This window comes from Labeo rohita, chromosome 19, assembly GCF_022985175.1.
Source record: "Labeo rohita strain BAU-BD-2019 chromosome 19, IGBB_LRoh.1.0, whole genome shotgun sequence".
NCBI classification, from domain to species: domain Eukaryota; kingdom Metazoa; phylum Chordata; class Actinopteri; order Cypriniformes; family Cyprinidae; genus Labeo; species Labeo rohita.
In genome coordinates this window covers 1,806,736-1,834,472 of record NC_066887.1, presented here as the reverse complement: position 1 = coordinate 1,834,472, position 27,737 = coordinate 1,806,736, and the positions used below count along the sequence as shown (strand labels likewise).

The 27,737-nt window shown below is 37.5% G+C and overlaps 2 protein-coding genes, 1 long non-coding RNA gene and 4 other non-coding genes across 8 annotated transcripts; 3 read left to right on the top strand and 4 right to left on the bottom strand.

The window, feature by feature from the left end:
• The first annotated feature begins 546 nt into the window (after positions 1-546).
• ctps1a (CTP synthase 1a) lies at positions 547-11,602 on the top strand. Of its 2 annotated transcripts, none has more exons than XM_051137638.1 (19): positions 547-639; positions 1,756-1,936; positions 2,747-2,917; positions 4,233-4,333; positions 4,418-4,534; positions 4,631-4,714; positions 5,925-6,005; positions 6,437-6,588; positions 6,757-6,889; positions 7,027-7,115; positions 7,416-7,510; positions 7,593-7,655; positions 7,739-7,782; positions 7,888-7,984; positions 8,129-8,184; positions 9,156-9,252; positions 10,764-10,908; positions 11,117-11,205; positions 11,284-11,602. In XM_051137638.1, exons 2-18 carry the CDS (start codon positions 1,759-1,761, stop codon positions 11,199-11,201), a joined length of 1,788 nt encoding a protein of 595 aa, XP_050993595.1. In that variant the 5' UTR covers positions 547-639; positions 1,756-1,758; the 3' UTR covers positions 11,202-11,205; positions 11,284-11,602. The 2 variants fall into 2 exon arrangements, with proteins under 2 accessions (XP_050993595.1, XP_050993594.1); XM_051137637.1 differs by having other exon boundaries at positions 576-777.
• Positions 11,603-11,747: 145 nt separating this feature from the next.
• Positions 11,748-13,677, bottom strand: LOC127181480 (uncharacterized). The gene is made up of 6 exons (XR_007829784.1): positions 13,572-13,677; positions 12,970-13,029; positions 12,551-12,640; positions 12,317-12,368; positions 12,055-12,091; positions 11,748-11,886 (listed from the first exon to the last, which is right to left on the bottom strand). It is a non-coding gene; the product is annotated as an uncharacterized LOC127181480 (long non-coding RNA).
• Positions 11,946-12,017, bottom strand: LOC127182448 (small nucleolar RNA SNORD99). Its single transcript, XR_007829916.1, has one exon. It is a non-coding gene; the product is annotated as a small nucleolar RNA SNORD99 (small nucleolar RNA).
• LOC127182430 (small nucleolar RNA SNORD103/SNORD85) lies at positions 12,441-12,518 on the bottom strand. The gene has a single exon (XR_007829899.1). It is a non-coding gene; the product is annotated as a small nucleolar RNA SNORD103/SNORD85 (small nucleolar RNA).
• On the bottom strand, positions 12,705-12,840 carry LOC127182431 (small nucleolar RNA SNORA16B/SNORA16A family). The gene has a single exon (XR_007829900.1). It is a non-coding gene; the product is annotated as a small nucleolar RNA SNORA16B/SNORA16A family (small nucleolar RNA).
• A 1,277-nt stretch (positions 13,678-14,954) lies between the features above and the next one.
• On the top strand, positions 14,955-23,947 carry rab42a (RAB42, member RAS oncogene family a). The gene is made up of 2 exons (XM_051136517.1): positions 14,955-15,287; positions 17,979-23,947. The coding sequence occupies exons 1-2, from the start codon at positions 15,073-15,075 to the stop codon at positions 18,403-18,405; spliced, it is 642 nt and encodes a 213-aa protein (XP_050992474.1). The 5' UTR covers positions 14,955-15,072; the 3' UTR covers positions 18,406-23,947.
• Positions 23,948-27,547: 3,600 nt separating this feature from the next.
• Positions 27,548-27,682, top strand: LOC127182446 (U11 spliceosomal RNA). Its single transcript, XR_007829914.1, has one exon. It is a non-coding gene; the product is annotated as a U11 spliceosomal RNA (small nuclear RNA).
• The last annotated feature ends 55 nt before the right edge of the window (positions 27,683-27,737 follow it).

Genomic DNA, 27,737 nt, shown 5'->3' with positions numbered 1-27,737 from the left:
TGAGGAACCACCACCGTGGTCAGATTCAAAACTGGGGGATGTCATGTTATCTCATTATTTAGATATGTATTTCATGTATTTTAACCCAGCAATTGTATTCATGTAAACTCAATATTGTTTGGAGATCATAAGATCGATTGTGATTATTTGAAACAGTGATATATATATATATATATATATATATATATATATGTATACATACATATACATATATATATATATATATATATGTATATATGTATACATATATATACATATATATATATATATATATATATATATATATATACACACATATATATATATATATATATATATATATATATATATATATATTAATTGTTCATTTATTTGTTCGTTTTTATTTTGATTATCATCTTAAAAAACGCACAACAAATTCCTCGTGTGTTTGCGCACACCTGGCGAATAAAGCTCATTCTGATTCTGATCTCAGAAACCGACAACCAATCATTTAGGCCTATTGTGTAAACGTCACGGTGCGTAATTAATATTCATTATTTCGCTATTCTGGCGCCCAAAGGAAGTCAGATACATTTACGAAACGCGCATCCGCCGGTTCCGGCTTGCCGTAGTATGTATTCCGCTAGGTCGAGAAGCACGTGTGGATGAGCAGTGAGCGTGAGTGTGATGTGAACACGTTTATTGTCGAATTACAAAAACGGTTTTTGTGCTGTAGAGATCGTTGTAGATCTGTCGCATCAGGCCGGTCGAGTATTTGACACTAAGTGTTTAAATTTCTGATCTTCAGATCACCTGGTAAGTTGAGCTTTGTTGTGGAAAGCGTGTTCGTGAAGTATGTGGATGCTAGAGACAACACAGCACACTATACAAAACTAACGTTATATAGAAAATGAAACGAGCTTGTTCTTTATTAAACGACAATGTTTGGAATTGTAGCCTCTATAGATGTGTTATTAACATGTTAGTATTGTTAGCACATGGTAACTTTACACGTCGCATGCTAGAATATTAACGTTAATATATCTGAATCTAAACTGTTTATTCTAACTTATACATTTGAGAATTTCCTATACATATGTTGCTATGGTATTTAGAGGCACTACCACAGTTACTCCTCTTTTTTTTAAATGTGGTTAGCTTGGTGTGATTAACCCTGACATCAAATAGTTAATGAATAAAACAACGTGATCGAAAGCTTTCTGATAGTAATTGAAATAGATACGTTTTTAAAAGTAGATTTATTTAAGCTTGTTTGAAGTAATGACTAGTAAGTAACTAGAGCATTGCCATGGTGCCATAGTAGAGTATGATTAACATTTTTATCAAGAAAAGCATCATATTTTTCGTCGTAACTGTTTGTATTCCAGTGACTCATGAACTAAAACCTTAAGATATAGATGTATTTGTTTATCTGCAGTGTGATGTTGTAAATGTCTGACTCCATAAGATGTTTGATGATTAATGAAAGTATTGAGGACAGAGTGCTCCCACAGGTATTAATGGAGAACAAAGATCATTGATTTGATCTGTAGTCTACAGCTTTCACAGACCTGTTTGTTTCTTCAGAGGACTGATGTTATTGTCTCAGCACTGTGTGAAGTGTTTGCTCATGAGATGGATTTTGACCAAGTGAGATTGCACTTAGGAATTGATCTTCGTTAAATGATGATGACGTTTGCTTTTTAACAAGAAACAATAAAATCAATGTGAATTTGTGTAAGCTGGTTATTGAAACTGTCATATAAACAAAATCATGTCTTTTCATTTGTCCAGGGTATGATTAGCAGTATGAAGTATATTCTGGTGACGGGCGGTGTGATCTCAGGCATCGGGAAAGGCATTATAGCCAGCAGCGTGGGAACGATTCTCAAGTCCTGCGGCCTGCATGTCACAGCCATCAAGATCGACCCGTACATCAACATAGATGCAGGAACCTTCTCGCCATATGAGCACGGTGATCTCACACAGCTCGTCACAGAAACTCATTCCACTGCTAATATTATTTATTACAATTAAATGTTGCGGTACATGTAAATCATATTGCTCGATTACAAATCTCAGCTACAAATCTGATTATAATATGACATAAAAGAAACATTCTGCTTGCTAAATGCAAGCATCACTATGTATTATTTGAAAAAAACCTAACCGTAAGTCTTTGATAAATAACTCACACAGTACTTTTCTGTCAGTTCAACCAAGCTCAATATGAATTGATCCGATTAAAAGAAAAAAACTTTTTAGCTGTGTAAACCCTTAAATCTGACTGCTTACTCATACTGCTAATATGTATATTTAACCCTTAAACTTATAAGCCGGTCAGTAAAGAAGGATAATTATTTGCTAAAAATATGTGGGTCAGATTTAGGGTTGCAAAGGGGTGGAAATTTTCCAGTAAATTTCCAGAAACATTCCTAAAATCCTTGGAAGATTCCAAAGTTTCCAAAATTTTTGAAACCCTATTCAGATTGCAGACCTAATCTGAAATTCATCTGGATTGAGAGAAATTAGTGCAAGTAAACATACCTATTGTGGGACCTGAGATATCTAGAGACCGGTATTTCCTGGAGGCTTTGGGGAGGGCAACATGCTAAAATTAAAAAATAAAAAAAATGATAATAATAATAAAATCAATCACCCAATACACCCAGTTGCATAGGAACTTGCTGAAAACTCAGCAGAACGTCTTATTGACCACATAGCAACACATTAGCATCACAAAAAGTTAAAAAATATATATATGTATATATTTTGTCTTGTGTAGGTGAGGTGTTTGTTTTGGATGATGGAGGAGAGGTAGATTTGGATCTGGGCAATTATGAGCGTTTTCTGGACATCAGGCTCACCAAAGACAACAACCTGACCACCGGAAAAATCTACCAGTCCGTCATCAACAAAGAGCGCAGGGGAGATTACCTGGGCAAAACCGTACAGGGTAAGAAAAAGGTCTTGTGTTAATGTGTGTAATGCTCTTGCTCTTGTTGTACTTGCTGTTCACACTTCAAGTTCGGTTCTTCAGGTCTGGACCAAAACAGAAAATGATAAATTAAGTCCTGGTTCATTTAGACGCACATTTACACTGCAGTTCTTGACGGCCAGTTCTGTTTTGACTATATATATATATATATATATATATATATATATATATATATATATATATATATATATAATTTTTTTTTTTTTCCACCCACATCTGATATCCGCATTTATACTGTACACCTGGCAAAACAACCCAAGGTTGGCATACTGACCTGGAAAAGCTTGGGTGCAATTTGCAGTGAATATAGAGGAGATGATAATGCAAGTTTTTACTTGCCCAAAGGCTTAAAAGACACAAAAATTTAGCATGACTCCACTGGGTTGAGCCTTCATCCTCTATTAAATCCTCTATCCACTGAAAAAAGGCATGCTGTCATGGTTGGTGTCCACCTTAGGTGACTTCATTTGCCATTTTTCAGTAATGTACGACAGGGTAATATCCAATCATTCTGCACGTATCCAGCTCATCAGATTTATTTCCACATATGAATGAGGCCTGAAATCAACCTGAGAGTGAGAATGTCAGAATCCATGTGCTTTCATGGGTCAAATCTGATCAGACAAGGAGGAAAAAATTGGAATTGGGTCACTTGAACCATGTAATGCTGTCACAGTGTCATTTTAAACACTGAACATAAAGATACTAAACAAAAGGTGTAAGGATAAGGTCACAACCTGAATGGACAGATTTTATGGCATATGTTTTGCAGTGGTACTTGCTGAACATGCAAAACAATGCTGTGCTAAATGCTCTTGTTGCATGTGTGTGTATACATATAGTATGATTTTTACACAGAGAGCTTATAAACTGTAAATTAATTAAAACAGCACCAGGAAGTCCTCTGCACAAACAAACAAAAAAAAAAAAAAAGATCTGGTAAAGTTAATGGAAAGTCTAGATATCTTTGGTTTATGTTGAAACACTCGGCCTGCTTGCGCACCAAGGTTCGGATGGCAGCGATGATCTATTTTCAAATGGATCACACTAACAAAGCAACTGCAAAAGAGTTTGTTTTAACTGAACCAAGTGAACACGCCCTTAATGTTTATTTAAATTCCTGTCCATGTCCGCCTCATAGACTTTCATTGTAAGTGAGTTTTACAAGCAGTCACACATTGTAGATTATAAGCGTGTAAACATTTGCCTTTTAAATGGATAAAATACATGTTTATGTTCTCCAAATGGTTCACTGTATTTTCATTTGTTCCAGTGGTGCCACACATAACTGATGCCATTCAGGAGTGGGTGATGCGTCAAGCTAAAGTCCCTGTAGATGATGACGGCATTGAGCCCCAGGTTTGCGTCATTGAGGTGAGCAAAGTGCTGGACGCTTCCTTTGATTAAAATACATGTGTTAACAGGTTTCTGATGTCTGCCATTTTGATGCGTTTGCAGTTGGGCGGTACGGTTGGAGACATAGAGAGCATGCCTTTCATCGAGGCCTTCAGACAGTTCCAGTTTAAAGTGAAAAGAGAGAATTTCTGCAATATTCACGTCAGTCTGGTGCCACAGGTCCGTACTTATGTGCATTAAACCATATGTGATAGACAATATCATACACACGCCTTTGTAATGAGAGTGATGTGCTGTCTCGTCTGTGATGTCCAGCCCAGCGCTACAGGAGAGCAGAAGACCAAACCCACTCAGAACAGCGTGAGAGAGCTCAGAGGACTGGGACTGTCACCTGACTTGGTGAGTTTAGCTGCATAGAGCGTTTCTACATGCACTTTCAGTGCTTTTGTTTTTTCATTCACAGTGGATAAATTGGGAGACAACTTCTCAGAGAGTGCTTCAGTGTGCTTTAGTAACTGTCAGCTTACTGAAGTCCTCTAAGAGAAGTTAAAGGTGCTGTATGTAATTTTTCTGACTGTGCAGAAGTGTAATATTTGCAAATATTTAGGAAACATGCTAAGGTTGCAATCTTGTTTTTCCTAAAAAAAAAAAAAAAAAAAAAAAAAAAAAAAAAAGCAAGCCCAGTTACTCTACTTTAAAATGCACATTCTGTGTCAGAATGTCTGTTTCTGTGTGATTCATCCACTGCCATTTTACCCAATAGGATTTCAACACCCAGGGTTGCCAATTGGGGAAAACACAGTTTTGCAGGCATGGAAGCCAGCAAACGAACTGCGTCAGATATCACAGATTTTACCTGACCTAAAATATCTCAGCAATCATCTAAAAATCTCTGTGACCCAAGGAATATATATATATATATAACACAGATAAATCAATTCCAAAGGCACAATCTGGCAACCTGCATGAGCATTGATTCTGTGGAAATGAGGGTTGGACAAACAACTCTCTCCAATATTTTGAATTTTGACTGCAGTACCCATTTCAACCACTAGCTGTCAATAAATGACATACTGCACCTTTAGGCTGCATTTACACTGCAAGTCTTAATGCACAGATCCGATCTTTTTTTTTTTTTTTTTTTTTTTTTTTGGCCCGCCTGTTTACATTCACTTTAGACACGCCTCGTATTCGATGTCCGTGTTTACACTAATTTCCAGCATAAAATCATTCCACTGGCTTTCACGACCATGAACGCAACGACTGACCTTATTCATATTTTCCAAAGTTGGCAAAAGTATACCCGACATCAAATAATTAAACAAAGAAAGCGAAAGATGCTGCCATCGTAAGGACGGCGTTAATGCTTTCTACATCAGTTTCTCCAGCGTGACTGGCTGCACAATTTTAGTCTATTTAAATGCCAAAATATTACATCATACCAAGCCCTATTCAACTGTATTGGAAATCAAATGATGGATGCATAAAAATATCATTCAAAGTAAAGGAAAAGTATGTTGGTATTTTATTTTTTGTTTATAAAACTGTGGATTGTGTTTACATTGATCATGTCACACAGTTCTGAGTGTTCTTGTTCTTGATCTTGCAGATAATGTGCCGTTGCTCCACTCCATTTGATAACTCGGTTAAAGAGAAGATTTCCATGTTCTGTCATGTGGAGCCTGAACAGGTTAGTCTGGATCCTGCTGGACTGAAAATCGCCAAAGAGCCTCACAAATAAATAATTTACTCACACGCTTTGAAATAATTGGCCTCATAACAGTTGCACAATCAGTGTAGCTTGATTATCAAAAACATGGTTGCTGATCCAAAATATGTCTGAAGGACAGTAGGTCTCATTTACTAATATTTGCAAGGATTATTCATGATTGTGACCACAGAAGAACTGCTCATGGAAAGCAGTATGCACATAATGTAAATTAACATCACTGTAATTTAAACAAATTTTTGATTTGATTTTGAACAAACTTTATTCAAATTTTAGTATAGAAGTCATTGATAAATCATGATTTGAAAACATGCACGCATTTCACGATTAAAGTTGTGCATATGCATGGTTTTTAAATGAAATCCAATTATCTCAATTGGTTTTCTCTGCAGGTGATCTGCGTACACGACGTATCGTCCATCTACAGAGTGCCACTGCTCTTAGAAGACCAGGGAGTTGTGGGATATTTCTGTCGCAGACTGAACCTGCCCATTGAAAACAGACCCAGGAAAATGCTTGCAAAGTGGAAAGAGATGTCAGACAGGTTAGTGCACACTCAAAACATAGAAACCACTCAGGACTGAGCTATCATACATCATGCAAAGCAAAATAATCCAGGTGTTTTGGGGTTTGTTTCATATTGTGATAAGCACAATAAAGACTTCCACAGGCTCTGTTTTTAAATGTTGTTTGTTTTATTTTTGTATGGTAGGTCAGACAGGCTGTTGGAGCATTGCTCCATTGCTTTGGTGGGAAAATACACCAAGTTCTCCGACTCGTATGCATCCGTGATCAAAGCCCTGGAACACTCCGCTCTCGCCATCAGCCACAAACTAGAGGTTAAGGTGAGTGAAATCTTTGAGATTGAGGTTGATTTGGCAGGTGTAACAGATTCTATCTATAAAGAATAGTTTATCTTTAAATTCAGATTATTTATTTGTATCAGTAAATCTTTATCCCCAAACCTTGCCTTTTTGTCTAGTATGTTGACTCTGCAGATTTGGAGGTCGGTACGCTACAGGAAGAGCCTGTGAAGTACCATGAGGCCTGGCAGAAACTCTGCAGTGCAGAGTGAGTAATCATTCACGCTCTGTTTAGTTACACTTAGGGTTGCAAAAAGGTGGAAAATTTCCAGGAAATTTCGGAAACTTTTTGGGAGTTTTTGGATCGTTTCTGGAAATTTTCCACCCCTTTGCAACCCTAAAAATAGACATGGCTGATTTCATGCATTTTAAATCTATTCTGCCTGGTAAATTGCCTTAACTGTGTTCTTTTATTGAGGAGAATTCAAATACAGTCAGCAAACAGCTTTTGCTTGTTATACTGATGTAGTTTTGCTAATATTATTGCTGCCATCTTTCATGTCATCAGTGGTATTTTAGTACCTGGAGGTTTTGGAGTACGAGGAACGGAGGGCAAAATTCAAGCCATCAACTGGGCCAGGAAACAGAAGAAGCCTTTCCTGGGTAAGACCTCGTTAAAATTCATTAAAACTGAATGTCCCGCAGAGCTTGTGAATGCAACACGTCTGTGCTGTTCATCTTTCAGGTGTGTGTTTGGGGATGCAGCTCGCTGTGTGTGAATTTGCTAGGAACATGTTGGATTGGAAAGGTAAAATCTTCCTTCACCCCCCAAACAAACAAATAAATCATGTTCTGTTTACCTTGAATCAACGAACACTGTTTTTTTCCTAGATGCCAACTCCACAGAATTTGACCCAGAGACTAAACATCCTGTGGTGAGTATCGGATTTAGTTTAAATGTGGATTTCTGGTCTGTTTTGGATCAGAAGCAAATAGAGCAGATATAATGATTATCCTGTGTTTGATTGGTCATCTCACAGGTGATTGACATGCCAGAGCACAATCCAGGGCAGATGGGCGGAACGATGCGGCTGGGAAAAAGGAGAACCATTTTCAAAACCAAAAACAGCATACTTAGTAAGTACATTTGACTGAACTGAACTGAAATACTATACCAATGATTAAAATAGACGACTACATATAATGGAGAACTAGCAATATGTAAATGTATGAAATTTTATTTATTTATTTATTTATTTATTTATTTATTTTCTCTCACAGGAAAACTTTATGGAGATGTAGATTATGTAGAAGAAAGACACAGGCATCGCTTTGAGGTATATCATCATTTTTTTTTTTTTTTTTTTGTTTAATTCATATGACAGTACATGTATACTGATATATTGAATATATATTGAATATTCATGCTAAATGTGTCATGATTTTGCTGGTATAAACTAATATCTTGAAATTTTAATTTTTTAAATATTGTAAATACATTTTTATTTGTGCAAAAAAAAATCTAAATAGTGAGAAAATCACCTTTAAAGTCGTCCAAATGAAGTTCTTAGCAATGCGTATTGCTAATAAAAAAAATATGTTTATATATTTGCGGTAGGAAGTTTAATATCCTAATGTTTTGTACCATAAAAGAAAAATCAATAATTTTGACCCTTGCAATTGTTGGCTATAGGCGAGTCATGAGATTGTAGTCATGTAACTTAAAAAATGCTTCTACAAAAAAAAAAAAGAAAGTCAAACTGAGCCTTTATGTAAACACCTCAATTGATCGAACTGAGCTTGATCTGAATAAACTTCAGTGGCGTTAACCTGAAATGATCTCATCAACATGAGAAAATTAAACATGTAAATGCTTGGATCAGACTATTTTATCAATTGATTCCTAAATACCATGCGCTCAGTATGACCAGTTCCATAAAGCATTATGTAATGTGAATGTGCGTATGTGCATCCTAGGAACTGGTTAGTGGACGAGACTGAATATGTATTAAATATTTGCTAAAAAAGCTTTTCTTTTTTACATATCACTGTAAAAATGACAATTATTGTCAATTATTGTCATTGTCAAATGTCAACTGAAGTTGTTTTACACTTGTAAGCTGATAAGGGAATCAGATTGCAACATTTGTTTCATATAATCAAAACTTAATTCGAAAATTGGATTGAAATAGATTCATTCTGACTGATGAAAATTAGTCCATGTAAACATACCTGCTACAAAGTATTTGTATTATTCTTAGGTGTAGTAGCATGCTTGAAAGCAATATTATTCCTTCTGTCTACGCAGGTAAACCCAGAGCTAAAGCAGCATTTTGAGGAGAAGGGCTTTCGTTTTGTGGGTCAGGACGTGGAGGGTGAGAGAATGGAGGTCATAGAGCTGGACGGTACGTGAGGAGAAATTCACATAGATTCATTGAAATGTACACTATTATGGAAGCATATTTGCCATTCTTAAACATTTAGGTGTGCTGATGCGAGCGTAGTATAAACTCACTGAACATTATATAGAATATGTTTAACCCCTTGTTGTAACCAGTCATTTTGTGATTAGGGATACCATAAAACAGTGCCTGTTTTTAAGAGAACTGTATAGTCGTCACCTTTTTTTATATAGTGATTTAAAGGAAAGGAAAGGATGTGACATGAGGCCAAGTATGGTGACCCATACTCGGAATTTGTGCTCTGCATTTAACCCATCCAAGTGCACACACACAGTAGTGAACAAACACACCGCCCGGGGAGCAGTTGGGGGATCGGTGCCTTGCTCAAGGGACTTACCTCAGTCGTGGTATCGAGAGTGGAGTGAGCGCTGGTTATTCACTCCCCCCACCTTCAATCCCCGCTGGGACTCAAACCCACAACCTTTCGGTTATAAGCCCGACTCCCTAACCATTAGGCCACGACTGCCCCAGAGATGCACTGATCGATCGGACAGGGATTGGAATTAGTCAGTTTTCCACATGATCGGCCCTGACTGGTGACTGGCCGTTCAGTCTGCAGATTCCCGAGCCGATCCATTTTTTTTTTACATTTTTATAAAAATATAAAAATATTTTTGTAATATGATTTAGGTACGCAACATTGTATGATTAATATGATTCCCCAAATATCAACACAACTGCAGTGACACTGATTTTATACAATAGTAGTTAAATAAGTTTAAATTAAGCTTACATTTTAGACACAATATTGAATGTTTTTGCTCAGTTTCGTTGCAGAAGATGGTTCCAATCAAAACCACAGCAGAAGTGCTGCACAGCTCTGAGCAACACAGCAGTGTTTCGTTAATGAATCCACATTTTTGAATGATTCAGAAACCCATTCATAAAGACTAAATGATTCACTCACTAAAACAGTTTTTTTGCCGCCACCTACTGGTGGTTTGGTTTCATATTTAAAAGTATCATTTTATTTTTCACAACATTTCTTATTTGCATGTTTAAAAAATATTTAAAACATTAATTGTATAAAATTATTTATGCATTTGAAATTTTGCAGTGTAAATGCATTTATAGAGGTAAATGTAATTTAGTCCAAATTGGGGAAATTGTAATGGTTAATCATTTTTATGTAAATGTAAATGTTGACTACTGTATATATTTTTGTTTGTATATGCTATCAATTATACTTTTTAGAAGGAACATCGGAATCAGCTGAAAACGGTATCAGCAGGTCACACTTAAAAAAAAAATCTGAATCGGCCAAGGAAATTGCAATCAGTGCATCTTTACAGTGTTAAACAGTCAATGACTTAGTTCCTTATTGATTTGTTAATTGCTGATATAATTGAAATAAAGAAAATTATGCTTTACATTCCTGCACTAATATGACTAAAAAATAAAAACAACAGTAGACCGTTTTGTCATCAGTTTGACCATCTTTTTTGTTTTTGCAGATCACCCATATTTTGTTGGTGTCCAGTATCACCCAGAATTCACATCCAGACCCATTAAACCGTCTCCTCCGTACTTTGGCCTGCTGTTGGCCGCTGTGGGGAGGCTTCCAGGTTATCTTCAGAAAGGTTGTCGGCTTTCACCACGGTACGCACTGATGTTCCCTAAACAGCAAAATTTCTCTCACCCAATGTTATAATAAAAACTGCCTGCTGTTTATGGAAAATAGATCTCAGACAAGATATTTTCTAGCTATAAATCATGTTGCATTATTATAACAGTTGTCAATAGTAGTGGCTGTTTGACAAGCTTCGCATGACGCAAAATAAGAGGTTAATTTGTTCTCTGTTCACAGAGAAACATACAGTGACCGGAGTGGCAGCAGTTCTCCAGACTTAGAGATTGCAGACTTCAAGCTACGTTCCCTTGCTCAGGAATGAATCGGTAAATATTTTGTTGCAGCATTGCGATTTATGTTTTCCAGACACGCTTTAGTTTTACACGTGTTCTTGTTTCTTTCAGGGCCTGTTTTTTTTGAAAAGGATGTGCTACTAAAATGCAGTTTTAACAGGATTTGGCATGAAGACTGGCAGCTTTATTTTAATGTCAAGTTCTATTGTATATGCATGTGATGTTGCCAATTAAACATGTTGAAATGTGGAAGCTTCCTCTTGGCAAACTGTTATAGCTAGTACACATCTGTTTGTTTTAATGTGGTTATGTAAAATCTTAGATTTTTATTTACACAATGACTGATACTGTATTCTGAACAGTTTATTCCACACTGGCGTTTTAATGGAAAGTTGTATTTCTTGCTAAATAAAGTCACTGGTACTTTATACACTACTCATTGAGAAATAAGTAGTGTGCACATAGTCATGCAGTGTCCCAAGACAGCAAGGGTTCAGAAGTATTTAAAACCAGTAACCTACAACAAAAAAAAAAAAAAAAAAAAAAAAAAAAAAAAAAAAACACACACTATGGAATGAAGAAAACAAGCATCTTTATTTGTTTTGAGTTCATACAACAAACAGTGAACGTGTCAAACATCAAGCCACACCTTAATATTAAATGGGACTTGCACCATCTCCAAATTCCACATGCTGGTCAGGAGCTGCTTCAAGCCTAAAGAAGTAAAATAGCATAAGCCACAACAGACAGAACAGATGCCTCAAATTGACTAGTACTGATCTCAGTCCCATATCCGCAAGTTTCATCCAGCAGTCACCATTAAAAGGCTGTCATCCTTGATCAGGAATCATTGTACTTTATTAAAAACCAATAGCAACACACCTGCATCTGCTCCACCAGTCCCACAGATCCTCAGCACCTGTAAGAAAAAAACAAATATTAGAGGGCACAGATGTCAGGTCATCACGCAAGACATTCAGCGGCAGTGCCGAGTGTTGGACAGTAGAGTGACTGACACAGATACTGGTAAACAGGCCAGTCAAAGTCTGCCCGTTCATTTAGCACGTTGTTGGAGAACCTGGTGCATGCTAACAGCACAGGTTCTTAGAAACGTGCCAAAGGATATTAAAAACGCTGAACTTACCAGTGCAGGGACCCACACAACAGGCGCCTTCACACTGGTAGAGCCACACCATCTGATGGAGACACAAGAAACTACATTAAAGTCAAAGAGTTCCAAAGTGAAGCACCATAAACTATGAGACAATGTTGGCTCAGGAGCGTATTTTTAAGTGTCATAATAGAGAAGCTCTCTCAGAGAGGGCAAGTTTGTCATCACAGCCAGCATAAAAACAAAAAACATACAAGAGAAACCAACCTCTTAGAGAAGGCTCACTGAGACCATCTCAAGGAGCATCTTGGCAGCAGAACATCTCGATCATATTCAACTCATTCTGCATCAACTGACCTGCGTGAAAGAGAAACAGTCAGGCAGGGCTACTTATAGTGGGCCATCAGTAGAGACATGTTTCGGTTGTCCTTTCCCTTAATGTTGCTGGGACAGCTACAGACGAACTGTACAGCGACCGTCGGTAAAAGTGTTGCTTTCGGCTCCTGTTTGACCGCACCCGTTATAGAGGAACGAGACCGGCTTCGATCAGGGCCACAGACCGCAAATTCACTCTTACCATTATATTTAACATGCACACACAATGGTGCTGTTGCAAATAATAATAATAATAATAATAATAATAATAACGAGATTGCACGTGTGTATAGCTCAAGTTGGATCAATACCTTTGCAGTGATGACCGCGGTGGAACCACGTGGTGATACGTAACACATGTGGACAAACACCTGAGAAAAAAAAAAAAAATAATTAGGGTGACCTCATTGAACTCACAATAGAAATAAAATCAAAACTAACGTAGATGTACATCTCAAACCAATAATCGTCTTGGGAAAGAAAAAAAAGGCACATGACTACATAACGTATCAAGTTGCAAGGTCTGCAGCCTTACGTACATTTAACTTATTTCCACGTTATTTATTCAGAAACAAAACAAAAAGACAAAAATAGCCCAAAATGGCGCCGCTTCGGAAACTACTCTGCTAGCAACATTGCATCCGTTCACAAAACAAAATGCTTTAAGTTTTATAGAAGTGTACAAATAAGTCATCGTTTATATGTAAAAACTGAAAGACCGTTTCTTTCGAGCTCAGCCCGACCGCGCTGTTACATACTACATCCTGATTACTACTAAATTTAATATCCCGCGCTAAATGCCAGCAATTCACAAACAGATTAAAAGTGTAATACCCAAACAAACTATCTATGAAAACTCGTTATTAAATTAAAACTAACAGACTTCGATGTTTCAGGATTTAGTAAAACTCACCTCCATTCTCTCAGAGCGCGGGTTGAAGGAGGAAGATGAGAATGTGACGCGTTCTTTTATACAGTGAAACGTAACGCTGATTGGTGAACGGGATCATCGCTGATTGGTTGAATGAGTTGGCTGGGTCGCAACGCCTGATGGGATATGTAGTTCTGGGATTTTTCGGTCATTCGGGATGTGTATTTGATTATACCTGACAACTCTGTTTCGTTTTTTTCAACTGAAAAATACGTAAAATATTTAAATATAAATATTTATAATGATAAATGCATGTATATAAAATAAAGTGATAAAATAATTGTCATGCTGTTGTTCTGACTTACATTTACACATTGTAGCCGTTAGCTTGAATAAATTAGGCAGTAAAAAAAATAAAAAATAAATAAACCCCATGATTATGTAAATTGGCTAATTCCATTTTCCCACAGATTATGTCATACATGAATTCATAGCGGGAGAATTCTGTGATCGGGATTAGTGGGATACTGGTCAGCTGATTAAGATAACCCCATTAAGCGCTTTATCTTCTTTTTAAAAATTACATGGTGTTTACAAGCATATTCCGGATCTTGGGCTTTTTAAGTTTTATGCTGAAGCCCCCGACAGGCGCAATGGCATCACATGTATTTCAGCACCACGGACAGAGCCAGTACAGACTCTGTTTGGACCGAGCCAAGATTCCAGTCTAACAACCTCCAGAAACCACAAAAACATAGATACATCAGCTAAACGAAGTGGTCTGATAGTTTGGCTCATGTCATTTGCTTTACGTATACGACAGCTATAATACCAGACACCTCTATTCACGTCACGCAGCGCATCTCTCGTAGTGGATCGTTAGTTACATAGCAACCTTGTATTTTCAGGATTGTAACCCAATGCCAGTTTGTTTACATAATGGCATTTTATTTATTGAAAATTCTAAAGAAACACTAAACAGTTATTTTTAATTATTGGTTCACTACGATTTTTTTTTTTTTTTTTTTTTTTTTTTTTTTTTTTTGCATTGCACAGCATTGCATTGCTGTTTTATACGAGCAATAAACAAAGAGGCATTGCTTTACAGGGACTTTACCCCCATTACTTATCTTCTCGCACTGTTTACTAGTACCAAAACCATTGTATTTCATTGTTTCTTGTGGCTTATTTCTTTATAAGTATGTAAATATTTGTAATATTACATACAAATAACACGCTTATGTAGGCCTTCTCGTGTAACCCATTATAGGAACAGTATTATATTACACCGTGTAAAGACGCTTATTTTGCAAAACAGGTTTCGCTTCCTCCACTTCTCGAATGAAAGCAATTTAGTCCATTTACTGTAGTTACACATTAGTTAGAAGTGAGATGTGGAGAATGAGAGCATCACATGACTGCAGCACATCCACCTCACCGCCCCCACCTTCATTCTCCGCTCCGCTCCGTACACTCAATGTAAACACCGCTAGCGCTCCGGCTTTGTCTTTGAGCCTGTGGCTGGAGCTCCACTCGCCATGCCATGGATACTTTATGGCAATACCAGTTCAGGATCATTTTACTGGGGGACTCGACGGTGGGCAAATCATCTTTGCTCAAGAGGTTCACGGATGGCGTATACAGCGATGTAGCGGACCCGACGGTCGGGGTGGATTTCTACGCCCGTTCAGTAGACATCGAACCTGGGGTTAAAATCAAACTACAGCTATGGGATACAGCCGGACAGGAGAGATTCAGGTTAGTCTTGTGTTATGTTCTCCGTGCTGGATATGTTTGCATGCACAGTGCCATGAACTGAATGTGGGCATCACTATATGATTTTATCCAATTTTGTGTACAGCATGGTTGTTTATTCCTTTATACGAGTATTTATGTTGCAATATATGGTCGTTTTTATTTAGGTGCATGTCTGTATCATTCACCCGCTGGGTTCCGTGTAATTCGGTTCAGGCAGGCGTTCACAGGCCTTGCGGACTGTTTATGAATGAGTTAAACGGGCTCATCTTATTGATTTGTTCCAGCATCATATGCCTCACCTGTTTGGACTCAGTGATGAGCATGTGTTTGGTTTAGTATTGTCACTGGGCTCAGATCCTGCTGTCTCTGATCTGCTTGCCCTATATTTCGAAGCACTGCCTGCCTTCAGGGAAGCACAAACATCCATCCTCAATGCTTTAAAGAACCGTTCATGAGATAAAAAATCAAGCGGCAGAAAAGCCTTTCTTGTTTTAATGTTCTGAATGATCAGACACACACTGATCTAATTTCCACATATAATATAATAGAACGCAGAGTGCATAGTTAAAATGAACATACAGGTTTCTGCTTAACATTTCTGTTTCTGTTTTTCCCAAAGTATATAATCAATTAGGATTAAATGTATAATTAAAATTAATTTCAGTAAGGACAGATTATGGACCAGACCAATGGGGCCACTGCTTTTGACTCTCCATCTGACAGACACCTGGAAACACGCCACTGCAGATGCAAAATTTATATAGTGTAAAAGGACACACTGCCTGAATGTGTGCCAGTGCGGTTGTCACAGAGTGAAATAAACAAAAAAATGAGGTATGCATTCATTTCCAGCCGCAGAGCCCTCCTGAACACTCTCGAAAATTAAAATTCTGTTATTAATTACTCACCCTCATCATTCCAAACTCGTAAGACCATTGTTCATCTTTGGAACACAATTTAAGATATTTTTATTCAAATCCAAGAGCTTTCTGACCCTGCATAGACAGCAACGCAACTGACACAGTCAAGGTCCAGAAAGGTAGTAAGAACATTGTTAAAACAGTCCATGTGACATCAGTGGTTCAGTAGTAATGTTATGAAGCAATGACATTTTTTGCATGCAAAGAAAAAGAAAAAGACTTTATTCAATGTGTCAGTCTTTGCCACATGTTCAAGCGAGTACCTGATGCAGGAGTCGGCATTCATAGAACTAGAATTCGTTACGCCTTGTTTGCAAGCAGAGGAATGCACATGCATGCATTGTATACTCTCATGAACATGTATCAAAGACTGACACGGAAGAGAAGAAAGCACTGAATAAAGTTGTTATTTTTGTTTTCTTTGCGCACAAAAAGTATTCTCATAGCTTTATGAAATTACGGTTGATGTCACATGAACTATTTTAACAATGTCCTTACTACCTTTCTGAGCCTTGAACGTGTCAGTTGTGTTGCTGTCTATGGAGGGTCAGAAAGCTCTCGGATTTCATCAAAAATATTTTAATATGTTCCTAAGATAAACAAAGGTCTTACAGGTTCAAAATGACATTAGGGTGAGTAATTAATGAGAGAAATTTCATTTTTGGGTGAACTATCCCAACCCGATCTCATGGCAGTTCATAGATATTTTACGGGGTGGCTAATTCGTACTAATTCATACGACCTCATTTGTATGAACTCGTACAATTTTTGTTGAAACGTATGTATTTTGTGAGTTCACCAATTCATATGAATGACATACCCCTAACCCCGCCCATAAACCTACCCATCACTGGGGTGTAGACAAACCATACAAAATTGTAAGAGTAAGGTTGTATGAATTTGTATGAATTAGCCACCTCGTAAAATTTGTACGAATTGGTCGTGAGATAACGTCGACTATTCCCTTAATGCTATCCTAACACATTTTTGTGTTTTTATTATGCATTTTTCCAAAAGTGAGTTTATTCTCATAAATGTAACTCTACATTTTAATCTTATACATGACTTTTTTTTACGATTTGTTTTATATTTGAAATGTGTTTTTGTTGTTGTTGTTGTTATTTGCATGATACATCTCACAAAATCCATCCTTCAGTTTAATTACACTGAGATGCCCGCTAGGTATCCAGAAGGTGAATACTGAAGGAATATTCTGGGTTCAGTTACAAAACAACAACAAAAAGGATTTAAACAGCTTTACAGCTCAAACAATGCACTAGTATTAAGAGAAGAATAATGTACGGGATTTTATAAAATTCTTCAAGAGCTTCACGTGTCCAATGCTATCACATGACAATTCAAAACTATTTTGCATATTGGCAAATTCATATGAATTTGTACAAACTGCACATGCTTCACTACAATCTTGCTTTTTGCTTTTTTTTTGCTTTTTAAGAAAATGAGGGATGAGTTAAAATTGTTGTCATTAAAATGCTTTCGATTGAGCTTAAAGTGGCCATGACATGGATTTTTTAAAATTATTATTTTAATATGTTCTTTCAGGTTTACTTATAGTGCTAATAAAGTTTTTTGCACGAAAAAGTGGAATATATGCCAAACAATCAAGGCAATTTTAATTCCTCATGTCCTGACTCCTTTAACTTGTATGGAACCCAGAACATTCCTATAAAATGATCTGCATTTAAAAATCTCTAGCCATGATTTGGTGATTATAAGAGTCTTGAAAATATCGTCTTCTTCATCCCGTCAGGTCCATCACCACTTCCTACTATCGCAACTCTGTGGGCGGCCTCTTAGTCTTTGACCTGACAAACAGGAAGACCTTCGATCACGTGCGGGAGTGGCACCGAGAAGTCAGCGAGCACATCCTGCCTCATCACATGGTCTACATCCTAATCGGCCACAAGAGCGACCTGAACCGCGACCGCAAGGTGACGCGGGACGAGGCGGAGCAACTGGCGGCCGAACTCGGCATTCGCTACGTGGAGACGTCAGCCAAGTGCAACAGCAACGTGGAGCGTGCTTTCGAGCTGCTCACACGGGACATCTATGAGCTGATGAAGATGGGTGAGATCTCCACGCGTGACGGCTGGGACGGGGTCAAGAGCGGCCTCACCGCTAAAGTTCTCTATCCCGCCGAGGAGGAGGCGGAGCGAGAAAAGAGCTGCAACTGCTGACTCCCACGACTCACCTGTAATCGCTCACCTGTGTATCAGTCAGTCGTCGCTCACCTCGGCTTTCACTAACGTGTCGCATCATGGTCACTGCCTCAGACCTGGACCGCTGCACTTACCTTGTTGTCGCTGTCTGAGGTTGATGGTACAAGCCACTCAAAGGTGTAGTATATTTGGGCTTGAATGGACAGGCCCTGCTTCATATTGTTGGAGATCACACCATGTTCTAAAGTTTGCAGCTTGTGGATAATATGTGGATAAACATTTTTAGAGTCTAGTTGTACTTCACATCCTCTGGAGCTATAGTATGGTTTATTTGGCTTGTTTCTTTCCCTTTAATCATTATTACTGTGGTACAGTTAACATTTAGAGAGAACATCTAATGACTGCAATCTCATCTACACTTAAAGACTTTAAAGACCCCGTAAAATGACTTGATTACATGGTTTCCTTCCCTGTGTTGACATTCCTTAATGAAACATGAAGTTGGAGATGGACAAATGGCAAGTCCTTAAAACACTATCCAATAGCCTTTAGTTAATGTCAGTGCAATGAAACGTGATTTGCTACTTCCTATTGTCAGTCACTGGCAGGTGGTATTTGGAGAAAGACATTCGAGAGCAAGTAGCAAAATACTGTAAAATGTGTGTGTTTTTTAATAGGTTTTTAGGAGTATACATAGCACATAAATGCCATCTATATTCATAAGAGATTCATTTTGATTATCTGGAGTTTTTAAGTAAGAAGAATATGAGGAAGTGAAAACAATTGTTGAGTTGTAGATGTAATTTCAAAGTTAAAAGGCAAGACTAAGGGGCTGTTCACACAGAAGGCATTTTACCATTCCAAAGTGCTACTTTTCCATTGTATTTCTATGTAAACTCACATTTCACGTCTTTTGCAGCGTCTCGCACATGAGCGGCACATTTTCAAGATGCCGTGTCAAGTTAAAAGCATTTAAACTTTTACACACAGCGCCGCTCATCAATGTCTGTTCCAAAACAGTGGACCAATCAGAAGTCCACAGAGGCGGGGCAAGCATTGTATGCTTTTGTTTACAGAAGCAAGTAGGGATGGCAACATGGCATTGAGAGCAACATGGCGGATGAGGGAATTATAGACGGTTTCATCGGACACCAGCGCCTGGCCCGAAGTTAACTTCTGGTATGTGCTTGTTTATTGGTCTGTCTAGTTACCGGGGAAGCTGCTTCAAAAGCACCTCCTGCTGGCAGAGAATGAATTTGCATTATTAGTCAGCCCGTCTGATTTACGCAGCAAACACCCATAGCAGAGTTGTACATTTGATCTGGTACACGTATATTAATTTCCGGCGAGAATGGATCACTGTTGTGTGAAGAGAGGCTTGGCAGCCAGTCAAGACGTAAGTTTAACTTGCTAGCTAATGTAACTTACTTGTTATATGTTTTGCTTGTTACCAGAAATATTCTACTCTAGAGGGGCTCTGTTGTTATTGATTCTAAATCTACCATAATTTAGGTTTGGGCCACAAAAGCATGCATGCGCAGTAACGCTTGTTATGTTGTTGCCGTTGAAACCGTCTATAGTGGCTGTGGCCGGATATGCTAAATTATACAATTTCTTTAAGCGATTATCACAACTATTTCCTGATAGCACACGTACATCACAGAGACGTCTATTTGACGTCTGCATTTACATCTGGAAGATGTATTTTTTTACAGTGTGTGCTCATCTGCAATACCTCTATAGGACGTTTCCTATCAGATGTCAAATAGACGTTGATTCAATGTCTTTAAGATGTTTATGATTTAGAATGTATGTAAAATTGACATCTTACAGACGCCTGTCAGATGTTTGTGCACAGAAGATGCTTTCCAGATCAAGTGATTTTTAACAGACATCTTGCAGATGTACGTGTGCTATCTGGGTTATCACATCTATTCTGCTGTTTGGCTTTTTTTCTGTTATTTAAGTTATTGCATCAAATCTCAAAAGCACATCTCGAGGCTCTGGCATTCTGTTCTATGACTTTTCTAAAACCATTTACACATTTTTAGATGCAAAGACATGTTCTATGTGAACGACCCTTGAGGGGGTTTACACAACACTGTTTTTAACTAAAAACAAAACTGTTTATGCATTTTGGCCATTCATGTACATGACAATGTCACTTTGGGGGTTTGAAAACACTTTTGAAAAAGGTTTTCAAAGTGTATGTTTTTGGAAACAATGCCATTGTCATCTCCGTCACTATAAAAATGCAAATTTGTGAAAGTGATGACATCATGAGCATGTGTATTATGTGTTCACATGGCATGTGAAAGCTTCTTTACGAAGTGACATCGCCACCTACTGGCCTGGCATGAATAGTCAACGATTTCAGTGGTTTTTGTTTTGTTGATGTCTGTAGGCACAAATCTTCAAAAACACAAAGGAAAAATTTACAGTTTTGTAGTAGCTTGTCACCGTGTAAACATACCCTAAACCTCCTCTCTGACTGATCGCTGGGTCTGCAAACATGATTTCGCACATTATTCAGCACTGCATTACTTAATACCACTTTGTGTGTTACAGCCCAAATTTGGCAAACATTATTATGTGCACAGAGCCAAAATACTGTAATAACTCAAGAAATAATCATGAATACAACCAACCTTAAAACGTCACCTTGCTATTATTATGAGTAATATTTTGTAATATTTTTTGATGTGTAGTATTCATTCTCTAAAATATTACATATACAAAGGAGCATAATCATGTCTTCTATTTTAAAATGTAGTGACCTGCCAACCTAGACAGCATAATAGTGCATCATAGACACATTCCTGACACAAAGGCTGTTTCCAAAGATAGTCAGCAACATTATGCTGCTTTCTAAGACGCCATATTTTGACAGCAGCTCATGTATATAACTGCATCTCATTCAATACTGGAAGATATTAGTCTAATTAAATTCACTATTTTACCCAGTATTTGTGGTGCTATGTATAGTGTGTGCTTATTAGAGTATCACAGCATGCAAACAAGTCTACAACAAATTGCCACCTATGTGTAGCATTACAAATGAGTCACTGATTGGTTCAGATGTCGCCTTACACCCAAAGTATCAACAGTTTGGGCGTGAAAACTTAGTATTGGAGTATTGCCACATGAGCAATCTGGCTATGCTTGAACTATGCTGATGATTACATTTACGTCACTCTCATTGTACACATACTTAAAATCTGAAGTATACTTTGAGCTCACTAGATTGGGACAGGGCTGTAGAGAAGAAAAAACAAAACATGCTCAATACACACAATACTCCATATGCTGGATTGCAGCATTAGCAAGACTGTATATTTATGTACTTCACCCAGCTGAGCTAAACGAGCACTCACCTGCTGTTGTTTACATCTAACGGCAATATAACAGGTGGAAAAAAAAAATCCATCGACTTACTGGAAATGCACACCAGGAACAATAACTATAACAACTGTGACATTTTAATAATCATTATAATTTTATAAAAATAGAGATGTCCACACTACAGCTATTATGGTATAACAACACAGAGGAATGACATTTTCAGAATAACTGTCAGACTGTTTTTTTTCCAGCTGATAAACAATAACAACATTGACGCCCAATCAGACTCCACTTGACATTTCACGTGAGCATTTAAAGTGGCGAACAAAGATCTGCAGTGCATGCTTATAATAGACAAAATGTTATCATGCATTGATGTGGGTGCTATTATAGTTATCATATTACTCAAAGTTATCATTCTTGGTGTGCAAGAAGGACCTGAGATCTACACACAAGAGACTTGTGGGCATAGAGATGCTAAAACGACCACATATAGTAGCGTTCCTCTGGCAAACGCCCACAAGCACCACTAAAAATGTAGTTTCTTGTATGGAGGTTGAACTCACTAACACCAGGATCGTGTCTCAGGCACTGACTGTATATGACACCAATAGTCTCTGAGTAACCCAGACCATATACTGCCTCAGATCATGGCAGCTATCAGGAACTCTTCATCTCACCAGCATGTCAGCGAGACTTCAGTCATGCTTGCTGTACAGAGATTTTACAGGCAGCATAGCTGAGAGTCTTAGTTCCATCATGTGCCGTCGGCTTTACTGGGTGTGTTTGTACATACATTTCTGTATGGCTAAATGTACTGTAAATAGCAGCAGGGCGCATGTACTTAAACATCAGGTGAGGCTTTGGCAGAAGCTAAAGGTTTGTGTGGCTTAACCGCAGGTCATCATAATGTCTCCTTATACTACGCATATTTTAATACAGAGCTAGTATGAAAATAGCCTATGGGAAAGTCTTGTTGGTGCCAGAAGAACATCAGAATTGTGCAATTAGTTACAAATATTTTGAAGTATGAAATTCTCCCAAACTGCCAAATCTTCTATGTAATATATCATAGAAAAACTAAAATGTTCATATTCATTCTGCAGACTTTTCCTCACAGTGTGCACAGAAAATGAATAAAGTGTGCAGATTCTGCTTTTGATCCGTGTGCTGTAGGACAATCAGGTTGCTCATTTTCACTGCTTTATTGTGGAGATGAAAAAAAACATCAAATGAATGTGAATGAGGTTGCAGAAACTGGCTGTGTATAAACTTTTACAATGAAATGAGTAAATAACTCCAACTTTTTGTCCAACACTACAATTTAAAAGACACAGGGTTTATTTGTACAGTTTTTTTTTTTTTTATTAAGTAGTAATAGTACGCGCTACACCACAACTGCTTTGGTTGAGACATGGCAAATATTGAAGGTAAATCAGACCATGAACACAATAAACACACTTTGTGGACAAAATACCCACCAATCTGCTAAATGTGAGCAATTTTAAATAAGTTATGAGCTGTGGACACAAAGTTTACAGGGGTGGGAAACAGATGAGAATGAGAGATGTTAATGTGTTGGATTAAGGCTAAATTTACCACTGCAATTCTCACGTGTAAAAACAGTCAAATGCAGTGTCAAAATCCTTGTGGAATCATTTTCTAAACTTGACATTTAAAATTCCAATGAGTTGATTCGATTAGATTCTTCTACCTTTGTAATATTTAACGACGTGTGTTTACATGTATAAATATTCAAATGAAGACCTGAATGGACTGTAAAATGTGACCGCATTGCTGTTGTGTTGTGGTCACTGAATGGTTTTGCACAATTTAACTAGTTTCTATGGTAACTGCATTCATTAATTACTTACTCATGGCATATTTAACTGCACATTTCTTCTCAAGTACTAGTTCACATATGAATGCATTTATTAAAACAGTAATAAAAATAATGTATATTTTCCCTAAATTGTTCAAATGGTGGTGCCAAATACATTGTACACGCCCCCTGGTGGTCAACAAAGAACAGCTCTGTGACCCCATTTTAAGAAAACTGGTTGCAGGGAAATAAATCAAATAGCTAGTGTAAATGAAATAGGTTTATTGTGTATTATAGATAGAGAATAGAACATTTCAGCATAACAGCAGGGCTTTCATTAGTCACCCACTGTCCATTCTAGTCATATAAACACATCTGTACAGGTCTTCATAGGGGTTCATCACTGATGTGGATGAGCAGAGTGAAATGTATTGCACATTTTAAATGTTAAATCAACTGTAATGAATGCTGAAGCCAATAGTAATGATGTACATCAAGCTCTGGGCATTGTAAACTGTCAATATATTTGCATTGTGATTTGGTAAATGTCATATAAGATTCATTATGTTGAATAAAATTAGAATTAAGATATGTGCTCGTGATCTCTTGCAGTATGTTGTGTGTGTGTGTGTGTGTGTGTGTGTAAAAGATATGCCGTTTAATATAATTTCACTATTCTGCAAATGTACCGTTTGTTTATTTGGACTTTTTTGTGATTCTTTTTTTTCAGGTTACATTGTTATAACAGCAATTGAGCTGGTAGTGTCCCAATTTGCCTTATTCTTCTTTATAGACTGTATCTGAAATCATCCCCTATACCCTCATTCACAAATCTGTATATTACTATGGTTTTATACACCACTACAAACAGCTGTTCCCTCACATATATGCACAACGGTTGAAGCAAAAATACACAGATTGGCAATGATCACTTTAGAGATGTCGGGTGGATTTTCCGGGAAACCGCTTACTTTCATCAATCGTCTGTTTGCATTTACATCAATGGATAAAGTAAAGTGAGGCCACTACTATATAAAGTGGAAATAGCTTGAAGCCATAGCAGCTGTACTTTAAACCAAAAGGAGTTTGCAAGCAAAAATGGAAAGCGACAGAACACGTGATAAAACACGAAACAACATAGTTTGCATAGCATCACATTTGGTGCATTAACTAGGTTTACAAAACAAAGTTTATTTTGATGAATGGCCTAGTTGCAACTTTTAGGCCTATGTGACACTATTAGCAATCATTAGGCTATGTTTAATGCTGCCTTCACATGCTATTGGAATTATTGTAAACACAACTTTCCTATTTAGAAAATGGACATGAACGGCCTCTCTATTCATATTCACAACTGGGAAGCTCTGAGATAATTATGATACCCAATTTTCCGAGTTGGGTGAGCCATATGCTTTTGTGTTTTCACAACGCGTCATCAATCACCCATATTGGCTACATGGAATGTAAAAAATGCCACAGAAACCAAATGAAACTTGCATATTTTGCTGATTAATGCTGCTGAAAATGGTCAGTTATTGTCATGTTTTGGGCTGTACTAATCAGTCGGACCAGGAAAAACATTTCGAGTACTACAGATTGCCAATAGTTATAACAAATCAAGGAGAAGAGTGCAAAAAAACTGTCTTAGGAACAAAAATGTGTTTGTAGCTGGCCAAACTAAACCAGGATTTCCAGGACAAGAATCGTGACAACATTCCTGTTTGTTTTTATCATTACCATTCAGGTAGGTGAAATATTAGGCTACCATCTTACTTAATACTGCTCGTCAGATCTTTAGCACCTGTTAACTTTAGTTTCAGTGTTGCCAAGTCTCCAGTTTTCCCACGGAATTGGGCTACTTTTACATTGTTGCTGTGGGTTGTTTTTGATGTCCACGGGTTGAAGCAACTTTAATGCCATATTTAGCCCCTAAAATGCAAATTTACCAGGGGAACCCTGACAAAAACATGTATTTTATCTCCCAGAATTCAAATTTTAACAGGGCACCAGTAGAAATTGGGTGGGTTTTGGTGTGAAAACCTGGCAACCCTGTTTAGCTTGTCAAAATATCACGCACTTCTGCAGCTTACACAGTTTTTTTTTCTGGTTTAGACAGCATAAATTAGCAGAACAACATATTCAGTAGTACATTTACCATGCAATCCATGTTGTTTGCATCCGAGTATCGCCCATATGGCCGCGCATCTGGCTAACTGACCAAATCGTAAGTGCAAATCCTCTATTCGTACTGTTAAAGGAGAAGTTCACTTCCAGAACAAAAAATTACACATAATTTACTCACCCCCTTGCCATCCAAGATGTTTGTGCCTTTCTTTCTTCAGTCATAAAGAAATTATGTTTCTTGAGGAAAACATTCTAGAATTTCTCTCCATATAGTGGTCTTCAATGGTGCCCCCAGGTTTGAACTTTGAAAATGCAGTTTAAAAGCAGCTTCAAATGGCTCTAAACAATCCTAGCCAAGGAAGAAGGGTCTTATCTAGCGAAACGATCAGTCATTTTCGAAACAAATTGACAGTTTATATACTTTTTAACCTTAAATGCTCGTCTTGTCTCGTCTCTCTGCGATGCACATGCGTAGTCTGTGCAATCTGGGTCAATACAGTTAGGGTATGTCGAAAAACTCCATTCTCGTTTTCTTCTTTAATGTCAAAATCACCCTACATCGCTGTTTTACCTTGTTTTGTAAAGGGCATTTGATGTTCTTTGCATTGTCACTTTGTAAACTGGTACTTCTGGGTGGTACTTCTGCAGCGATGTAGGATGTTTTTGAAGCTGGTGAAGAAGACAAGATGGGAGTTTTTCAACATACCCTTACTGTATTGACCGTATTGACCTAGAAAAAAAACAGAATTCAAACAGACCAAGACAAGACGAGCATTTGAGGTTAAAAAGTATATAAGTATATTTTGCTAAATAAGACCCTTCTTCCTTTTCCTGGAATCATTTAGAGTCATTTGAAGCTGTATTTAACTGCATTTTGGAAGTTCAAACTCGGGGGCACCATTGAAGTCCATTATATGGAGAAAAATTATAGAATGTTTTCCTCAAGAAACATAATTTCTTTATGAGTGAAGAAAGAAAGAAACAAACATCTTGGATGACAAGGGGTTGAGTAAATTATCTGTATTTTTTTTTTTGTTGTGGAAGTGAACTTCTCCTTTAAGGCGATCATATGTAAACATTAGCACACAGATTCATCCGCACAGAATAGCGGAGCCGCAGCAGTACCAAAACACGTTTATGCTTCAACCACTAGAGGGCCAAATGTTTAAAAGTTTTTTTTTTTCATGCTGACTTGGAATTACTGTAGAAAGAAACACGCTCTTTCCATAGGTCAAACTCTCCTTGACAACGTGATGAAATTGGAATGGGGAAAAGGAGGCTGAAGAAGGCCAATACTGGTTTAGCATAATGTAATGAATAGTGCTACTTAGTGATACGTTATAGTTTTACTAAGTAAATATACCATATTATACTGGGGCATATTTTATATGCATTCTCTCTTAAACACAAACGCAATATGAAAGACACGTACAGCAGAATGAATTAGTAATAATATAAACACTTTACCTCTAATATATTCTAGCAAGTGTGAACTAAAAGTTTGTATAATTTTATTATTTTCTCCTTCAAACATAGTTTGTAGTAACTAGCCATTCAAACGTCACCGACACAGCATTAGAGCTGTGATTGGCCGAACTGCTTGTCAGTCATTATCGTACCGCCCCCAATCCCATGATGCCTCACTCTAGAATTTCTTCCTACACATCTGTTTTAAAATAATCTATCACATTAAACAGCAAATACATATATGTTCTTGTACAAATCACCATACATTATGAACTTATTCGGGAGATTGTGTAGCATGCTAAATCTGATCACTGTTTTTACTGACCACATGAATGTGTGTGTGTTACCCTCGCTGAGACGCTCGACTGCTCGAATGTGAGCTCTAGTCAGAAAGCGATCTTATTTAAAAAGGGCATCTGCCATGACTGGCATAGCTGTGGAAGGGATTCTCTGACACAGTTACGGAATCGCTATCAAGAGATTTCGGATGCACAATTTTTATAAACCGGGGCTGCTCATGACCGATGTCTTGGCGCCCCAACAAATAAGTAAAGTAAGAGTAGACAGTTAAAAAGAATGAATGCGTAAGGAAACT

Coding starts and splice junctions, on each gene's coding strand:
- rab42a (XM_051136517.1), top strand. CDS start 15,073: ATGGATACTTTATGGCAATACCAGTTCAGGATCATTTTACTGGGGGAC. Junction 15,288..17,978: donor GCCGGACAGGAGAGATTCAG/GTTAGTCTTGTG, acceptor TCATCCCGTCAG/GTCCATCACCACTTCCTACT.
- ctps1a (XM_051137638.1), top strand. CDS start 1,759: ATGATTAGCAGTATGAAGTATATTCTGGTGACGGGCGGTGTGATCTCA. Junction 4,535..4,630: donor ACGTCAGTCTGGTGCCACAG/GTCCGTACTTAT, acceptor TGTGATGTCCAG/CCCAGCGCTACAGGAGAGCA. Junction 7,511..7,592: donor ACAGAAGAAGCCTTTCCTGG/GTAAGACCTCGT, acceptor TTCATCTTTCAG/GTGTGTGTTTGGGGATGCAG.